Source organism: Neovison vison, chromosome 6 (assembly GCF_020171115.1).
Source record: "Neovison vison isolate M4711 chromosome 6, ASM_NN_V1, whole genome shotgun sequence".
Taxonomy (NCBI): Eukaryota; Metazoa; Chordata; class Mammalia; order Carnivora; family Mustelidae; genus Neogale; species Neogale vison.
The window spans coordinates 157,269,044-157,277,936 of NC_058096.1; the positions used below are offsets into that span (position 1 = coordinate 157,269,044).

The window sequence follows — 8,893 nt, forward strand, 5'->3', positions numbered from 1 at the left end:
AGTGTGGGTAGCAAGCAGTCAGACGCAGCAGAGAGGATCCAAGTCAGCTGCTTTGCTCCTCGTACAGATGAGGAGGCAGCTGCCTTCCAGAGACAAAGCAGGCTTTCTCAAATCTGGCATGAATGCCTAGGCACGATTGTGGTTTGGGATACAAAGACAGGCACCCCAAAAGGAGTGACTTTTGGCCTTATCATCTCCAGGGAACAACTGTTTGGCCCCAGTCCTTTTATTTATATATGCAATATTTCGTGTGTGTTTGCATGTAGAGAAATGAAGATGGAGGGGTGCCATAGACATATAACTTATGTGGGTATTTATGGAAACGTGCGGTTAGAGTGCCCTTCCACTAGGCTGTCGAACACGATCCCCTGTGCCTGGCGCCCCGCAGGTGCTGGCACTTTTTCAGCGGCTGAGTCCTGCGGGGCCCTGCATTTCTAGGGGTGTGCCCTGGGTCCCCCGCACTGTCCGCGGACGCGACGCCACTGGTGAACACGGGCAGGGGGGGCGCGGGGCTCGGGCCGCCTTACCCGCTGCAGCTCGTCCACGAACTCCTCGTGGCGCGCATCCTCGCTGCCGCGGGCCTTGATCAAGCGCGCGCACAGGTCCTCGCCGATCACCTCGTTAGAGTACAAGTTGCGGAAAACGCTGGTGAGCAAGTGCGAGATGTCTTGGGTGCGCAGCGAAGTGGGGCGCAGACTCAGCAGCTGCGGCTCAGAGAGCGGCTGGAGCGTGAAGGGCCCCACGGGGCGGGCCTGGTCCCCGACGCCGTAGTGAGAAGCCTCGGAGTGGGTTAGGGAGGACAGCCGGGTCGACTCGCTGAGGCCGCGGAACCCGGCCGCTGGCGAGGTTGGCGTCCACTTGGCGCCCTGGAATGCATAGGACCCCGACTCTGCAGACAGCCGGCCTCCGTCTCTTCCCGTCTCCATGGCAACTGAGACGCCGCTAACTCCTTGCAGCCTTCCGCTTCCGGCTGCGCGCCTTCCGTTTTGCCTCCCTCTGCGAGGGTGGGGGGGGGGTGTCTTGGGTGTCATGGTCGTGGTGGTAAATATTCACATCTTTTGCATCGACCTTGTTAAAGGGAGCTTAGTGTGGGGCACCAGTGGAGAATGGTTCATTGGCACAGCCAGGCTGGTTGCAAACCTGGCTCCTAACCACCACTCTCCATCCTCTGTTCTCTAATTTGTTAAGCAATTATACACTCATTTAACATTTATTGTATAAAGATTCTGTTTCAGGTTTGTGCTGGGAGCTGAAGGTAGCAAAGGAAGTAAGATGTTGCTTCTGCCCTCAGTCGTGTGTGTGTGTGTGTGTGTGTGTGTGTATGAGAGAGAGAGACAGACAGACAGATAGACAGCTAGACCAGGAAACCAGGGTGGTGAACAGGGAGGGAACTGGAAAACAATGGTAGTTTGATAGTTTAGTGGGTTAAGCCCAAGGTGGCAATAAAGGTTGGTTGTCAGGGAACCACAAAGCACAGGAACTTAATCAGAGGGAGCATGAACAGTGGCTTTTTGGACAAAGTGAAGACCAGACAGAGATTTTTTTTTTTTAATGTCCATCATAAGTCATCAAGGAAATTAAAGTGGAAATTAAAACCACAGTGCGATAACACTACACACTTAGTAGAACGTTAAAAAGTTAACTAAATAAATAAATGTACCAGAGGAGTGCGGGTCATGATGTGGAGAAACTCCAGTTGTCTCATTGCCATGGGAATACAAACTGGTACAGCAGCTCTGGAAAAGGGTTTGGCAGTTTCTTAGGAATGTTTCACATATAGCAGGCCCCCTTCTAGGTATTTTCCCAAGGGAAATGAAAACTTATGTGCACACAAAACTCTGTGCCCAAATGTTTATTATGGCTTTATTAATCATCACCAAAATCTGGAAAAAAACCAAATGTCCTATCCACTGGCAAACAGAAAAATTGTGGTACATCTATACCACAAATGCTCTCAGCAATTAAGAGGAAACAGGAATGTTGATACAACAGCAGAGATGAATATCAAATGCATTATGCTGGTAGAAGAAACCATTCTCAAAAGGCTAGATACATAATGGTTCCATTTTTAGGACATTCTGGAAAATGTAAGACAGAAAACAGATTGGGGTGGGGGGGTCCTGGGTGTCTGGATCCGGTAAGCTTTGGACTCTTGGTCTTAGGTCAGGGTCATGAGTTCAAGGCCCATGTAGGGCTCCACGCCCAGACCAACAAAAACAAAACAGAAAACAGATCAGTGGTTGTCAGGAGCTGGTCATGGAAGCTAGTATTGGCTCCAAAGGAGCCTGAGGAAATTTCCTGGGGTGAGAGAATTGTTCTTTATTGTGGTGGTGGTTGCACAACTGTATGAATTTGTCAAACCCCACAGAACCATGAAGGATGAATTTTGCTGCATACAAATCATACACCCGTTTTTTAAAACCGTGGGAAGAAAAAAGAAAAAAAAAGAAAAGAATGAGTAGGAATAAGTCAGGAGAGGAGAAAAAAGGGCATTCCAGGCAGAGGGAAACCATTGTATCAAAGTGGGACGAGAGCAGGTGCATATAGAAAGAAATGAAGGAAGTTCAGGAAATGAACTTCAGAGTTTGAGCTGGAGGAATGAAGCTGGGATGTGAGTGCCAGGTCATAAGCAGGTCTGTAGGCTACAGTGGGGATTTATTTATTTATTTATTTTTAAAGAATTTTTTTTTAAAGATTTTATTTATTTGACAGACAGAGATCACAAGTAGGCAGAGAGAGAGGAAGGGAAGCAGGCTCCCCGCTGAGCAGAGAGCCTGCTTCCCTTCCTCTCTCTCTGCCTGCTTCTCTACCTACTTGTGATCTCTGTCTGTCAAATAAATGAATAAGTAAAATCTAAAAAAGTATTAAAATAAAAAAAAAACTACTCTGAGTACAATTAGAAGGGCCATCAAGGGTCTTCACCTGGACATATCAGGGTCAGCTCTGTGTTTTACTAAAATCACTCTGGTTGCCATGAAAGAACATACTGGAGGGAAGCAAGAGGTGTCTGGGTGACAAATTAGGAAACTAGGGATGAATTAGGAAAGTACATCCATGCAGAAGTTAGGAAATAGATGGATTAGGATCTTGGGTTAGGGGGAGGAATTGATCAGAGACCTGTAAGACAGAGAAGTCACAAGACCTACTGATGGATAACAGAAGTAAGAGGAGCTCAGAATGGGGGCGCCTGCGTGGCACAGTGGGTTAAAGTCTTTGCCTTCGGCTCAGGTCATGGTCCCAAGGTCCTGGGATCGAGCCCCACATCGGGCTCTCTGCTCAGTAGGGAACCTGCTTCCTCCTCTCTCTCTCTCTCTCTCTCTTTCTCTCTCTCTCTCTCTGCCTACCTGTGATCTCTGTCAAACAAATAAATTTTAAAAATCTTTAAAAAAAAAAAAAAAGAGGAGCTCAGAATGACTCCGAGATAGCCTGTGTGGGCAACCAGGGGAGGGATTACCTCCACTGAAATGGGAGAAAGGACCAGGCTTGTCCAGGCCAGCCACTTGACATCATGTGGGCTGGCATCACTGGCATACCACGGCTTCTGCTCACTGCTGACACAACTAGCCACTTTTTCCTCTTGGGGTGAGTCGGCTTGCCCTACAGATGAAACCCACTTCCTGAGATGAGCGCCAGGATGTTTGCCCACTGACCTGGGCCACTACTGCTTCCCTTGGGTAGGCTTGGCTCCCTCATCTGTCCTTTCTGGTACTTTTCCATTCCTCAGAGAGGACCCTGCTCTGGCTTTCCCCGAGCTGCACCCTTCTCTACAGAGTGAGAAGACCAAAGAGTCATGCCCCACCCCCGCCCTTCTGGTACCTGGGACCCCAGAAAGATCTGCCCCAAAATCCTGAGTCCATTAACAGGTCCTGTGCAGGCCTCTGTTTTAAAGCCTTTCCCCCATTGCTGACCAGTGTGTGCGCTAGGGAACTGCTGTGGTAGGAGGTGGAGGTGGACAGAACTAGGGCAAGCAGGCTGGTCTGTCCAGTCATCCACACACATGCAAGGCCCCCAGTGGTGCAGGAAGGAACTGTGGCTGGAAAGGGAAGCGGAATAGTCTGGGGGGACCTCCGGTGCTCTAGTATCAGGAGTGGGCCAGCCCAGACTGAGTGGTCTTGTTGGTTAGGAGCAGTTCCTGTGGAGGCTCCCTGGCACCCTTCCCTGTCTCAGGGACAGACAGGACAGTGGATTCTTACCCTCACTTTTGGCCTCTCCAACCTGCCTCCAGACAGCCTTGAGAAGATCACAGGGAATCTGCCCCAGCCTGGGAGACGGATCCCCTTTTTCTGTGACTTCTCCCACCTTCTGGCTTCAGACCCCTCTGGTCTGTCCAGGCTGAGGTCTCCAGCAGCCATCCAGTGCCTTCAGTGGCAACAGCTGCTCCTTGGTCCTGGTCATCTTAGGTTGCTGCCTCTTCCTCTTTTGCCTTGCTTTTCCGTCTCCTCTGTGCTTCGCACCCCACCAAACCGATCTCCCTCTGCCACTGGTCTCCCTCTGCCTGACCAGTTGGATCCATCCCCCATTCTGCCTCCAGCATTTGATTTCTGTTTGCCCGCTGACTAATAGACCAAAGGCATGGTTCAAACTCTGCACCATGAGACAGAGGGTTCAAGCCACCTTTCGAACCACTCTCCAGCTTTTTCCTCCAGGCAGATCTCTTAGCATAGAGGGAATCCCTGGAGCTGCCTTCTTCATTTGATGACCTGTTTTGCTGACCAGAACTTTTGTTTGTGTGTTTGTTTTTATTTATTTTTATTTTTAAGATTTTATTTATTTATTTTACAGAGATCACAAGTAGGCAGAGAAGCAGGCGTGGGGTGGGGGCAGGATCCCCGCTGAGCAGAGAGCCCGATGCGAGGCTGGTTTCCCAGGATCCTGAGATCATGACCTGAACCGAAGGCAGAGGCCCAACCCACTGAGCCACCCAGGCCCCCTGTGTGTTTATTTTTAAAACAGATGCAAGACAACCCACCATATGGAAATAAGGTTATTTAACCAGGAGCCCACTAATGAACTTCACCTTGTATAATATTTTTATATACAACATACAGATAAGATCACAGAATTAGATAATAGAATAATATCATGGAATTAGAATTGCTTAGCCAAAGGGTATGTATTTATTAATATTTGAGATAGTGCCAAATTGCCCTCCAGAAAGATTATGCCAGATTCCCAACTGCATTCTGTGAGAGCATGATGGACGTTTTTTGTTTTTTAAGATTTTATTTATTTGAGAGAGAGAGAGAGGGCACAAGCAGGAGTGGGGCGGGGGTGGGGAGGAAGAGGGAGAAGCAGACTCCCCACTGAGCAGGGAGTCAGACATGGACCTTGATTCCAGGATTCCAGGATTATAACCAGGTGCCACCCAGGTGTCCTATGATGGGCGTTTTTTTTTTTTTTTAAAGATTTTATTTATTTATTTGAGAGAGAGAGACAGTGAGAGAGAGCACGAGCGAGGAGAAGGTCAGAGAGCGAAGCAGACTCCCCATGGAGCTGGGAGCCTGATGTGGGACTCGATCCCGGGACTCCAGGATCACGCCCTGAGCCGAAGGCAGTCGTCCAACCAACTGAGCTACCCAGGCGTCCCTATGATGGGCGTTTTTAACATGATTTCCGTTGTACCCCAAATTTTATTCCCAGCTCTCGTCTCCCTCCAAAACCCCAGATTTGGATATCCATCATATACTGGACATCTTGCCTCTGTTATCTGAAGGCATCTCGAACTTCTATGCCACCATCTGCCTCACCCGAGTTACTACTGCAAGAGCCTCCTCACTGAGCTCCCTGGTTCAGCCCTTGCCCCTCCCTGATGCTCCTTCTTCCTGCAGCCAGAGTGATTCTTTTTTTTCTAAGTGGGGAGGTTGTGGAGGGAGGTGCAGAGGGAGACAGAGAATCTTAAACAGACTCCACATCCAGTACAGAACCTGATGCAGGGTGTCAGCATGTCTTGTCCCCTCTGCCTGGCATCCTCTTCACCAGGTATCTCCGAATGGTCCACTCTCTTGCCTCCTACAAGTCTTTGCTCAAGTCTTTACTACAAGTCTTTGTCACTTTCCCTGTGAAATCCAACCTATCTAAAATTGAACCCTCTCTGATTGCCGAATGCCTTTATCCTACACACCTTCTAATCTACCACACAATTCACTTCTCATGTTCATTATGGTGTCTCTTTCCTTCCCATTAGAAGTTAAGCTCCAGGGGCGCCTGGGTGGCTGGCTCAGTGGGCTAATGCCTCTGCCTTCAGCTCAGGTCATGATCCCAAGGTCCTGGGATCGAGCCCACGTCGGGCTCTCCACTCCGTGGGGAGCCTGCTTCCCTCTCTCTCTGCCTGCCTCTCTGCCTACTTGTGATCTGTCAAATAAATAAATAAATAAAATCTTAAAAAAAAATGTTAAGCTGCAGAAGGGCAGGGGTTGGAGGTATATTTTGTTCACTGGTGATTCCCAAGTCTTCAGAACAGTGCCTAGCACGTAGTAGGTGCCCAATAAATATTTGTTGAACAAAGAAATAGCAGAGCAGTGTCTTCTTGGCTTCACAGACTTAACTGTGCCTCCTCCCTCAGAGGAGGGTCTGAGGGCCAGTCTCCTGACTATTCCCCCACCAAGCCCTAGACTCTGCCTCTGGGGTTCGATAGGGTGGAGGTGAGCACTGGAACTTAGTCTGTGTTCAAATAAACGTCACAGTTACATTCACAAGCAAATACACAATAAAATCCCACAAATGTCATTATGGAAAAGTAACCCCACGTAGTTCCATATCATCCTGGGATAACCAGCGGGCCCAGACACCCTGCGGTCCATCCCAGCATCCCAGATCCCGGCACCGTCAGGACTGGCATCCTGGCATGATCTGAGCATGCACACTTGCCACAGCTGCTTTCTTGGGAGAGGCTGCCTCCGCTTTCCCTACTGGTGCGTCTGGCTTTGGGTCCAGGACCCTCTGGGAGGGGATTCAGATGGGGTTTTCCAGCCCTGGTAAGCATCAGGGGCAGACCCTTAGACGGAGAGCCTGAGGCTGGGCTCTGTGACCACCAGGTACAGCAGAGGAGATCGGGGAGGGGACCGCTGTGGAGACATCAGATGCCAGCATAAGTCTGTCCAGCAGTACTTGGTAGCCAGCGTCTGTGGTTTCAGCGGATTCCCAAGGCAGCTACAGCTCCTGACTATGGGAATCACAGAAATGAAAGGATTTTCTCAAAGTGTCACAGCAGGAAAGGGCACCACAGATTTAAACAGCCCCTCATCCCCATCCCCGTGCCCTGGGACAGGGGCTCCAAAGACCAGGAGGGACAGAAGAAACCTCCTCCACCTTACCTACTCAGGCTTGCTTGGGTTTGCATTTCTGGGGGAAAGGTTGGGCTGGGTGATCCCTGAAGCACACCGGGAGCCTGACTGTCCTGAAAGTTGACATTCCCCGCTTTGATCCTCCCTCTCCCGGGCCTCTGGGGGTGGGGGGAGTGCCAGAGGGGCCAAGGGAAGAGCCTGGACCTAGGCACAACCCTAACACTGGGTCTCACTAGGTCTTCCCTGTCCCCAGTCATCCCAGAAGTCCCCTTCGCCTGCACCCAGCCTCACACACACACTGAAGACAGGAGGGCCAGCTGAGATGACAGGATGTCTGAAACTCCACCATAGGACAACACAGCTTTGGGCATGCGCGGCCCTTCTCTCCACATTGACTGAGCCTGTGAGTCACCAGGATCTCAGGGCACTTTGCAGAGGATACCGGGAGCTGGGTTTTAGGGAGAGGAATTAAGGCGCCTGGCCAGGACCAGGGCTGGGCCCACAGAGGGTCCTGCTTGTTTAGGGCCGAGGGAGCAGAAGCCAGCAACTCTGCCGTTGGAGGTACAAAGCCTTTTGCTCGGCCCTCCAGCCCCTCCCCGAAAAGGTGCCTAGTCACTCATTACCGGCAGAGGCTGGCTCCCAGCAGAAGCAGGCGAGTGCCTTGCAGCAGCCTGTAAGAGAGGGGGAGCAGACAGAGGAGGTAAGGGGCGGACAGAGGAGGCAAGGACCATCCCAGAGTGCAGGAGTGCTGGACGGAGCAGCAGGACAGGACGGCAGCCTGTCTTCTCTGAGCAGGGCACTGTCCCGCCCTCTTTTCCGGCAGAACCTGGTGGCTTGTGCCAGCTCTGAGTCAGCCACGCCTAACCATCTCAGGGGAGGGAGGAGGCTTCAGCTTGGGCCCTGTGCCAGAAGAGGACCTGAGGGGTAGGGTTCGGGCTATTAGAGGAATGGCCTGGCAGCAGCCCCCACCCCACAGACATCCGGGGCAGAGGGAGAGGCCACGGTGCCAAATAATGCCCTAGTTTGGAGGCTGGGGCTCGGAGCTGGGAGGTGACGTGGATCAATAGGAATGATGCTTGAGATGAAGCCAAGGCAACTGCTGGTGTCAGAATTTCATCGCGTCTCGGCCTCAGAAAAGGGGCAGGGCGTGAGGAGACCCAACATGCTGAGTAGAGAGGCTTGAAGGCCCCCAGGAAAGTCAGAGGCCTCCAGAGGGCAGGCCTTTTGTCATATACCCTACCCTAGGATGGAGAGAGAGAGAGAGAAAGAGGGAGACAGTGAGGGCAGAGTAAGAATCCCCTCATTCACCCTCCCCACATCACCCGTGTCCCCTGCCCCCCCCACCCCCCAGGACTCCAAAGTCAGGCCTGCCAGTGTGGATTTGCTTATCCCTCACTGGAAGGGTAACCAAGGAGGGCTCTGACAGGTCTGCCAGGACCAGGGGCACTCTTACTGAGGGACAGGCCCACCAGAATGAATGCTAGACCCTCTATGTGGAGGAGAGGCATAGGGAGGGAGTGGGCTCTCCGATGTCCCAAAGTCCTGACCCAGTCTCGACCCTCAGAATAGGAAGACCATCCTGTGGCTTACATCCCCTGAGGTATTCAAGG

The 8,893-nt window shown here is 51.4% G+C and overlaps 1 protein-coding gene across 1 annotated transcript in view; it reads right to left on the reverse strand.

The window, feature by feature from the left end:
• The window catches only part of DLEC1 (DLEC1 cilia and flagella associated protein), a 65,615-nt gene extending 64,689 nt beyond the window's left edge, over positions 1-926 (reverse strand). Inside the window, exon 1 of the mRNA XM_044252690.1 lies at positions 528-926. Within this exon, the coding sequence (XP_044108625.1) occupies positions 528-926 (399 nt within the window). The remainder of the gene's footprint in view (positions 1-527) is intronic.
• Between the last annotated feature and the right edge of the window lie 7,967 nt (positions 927-8,893).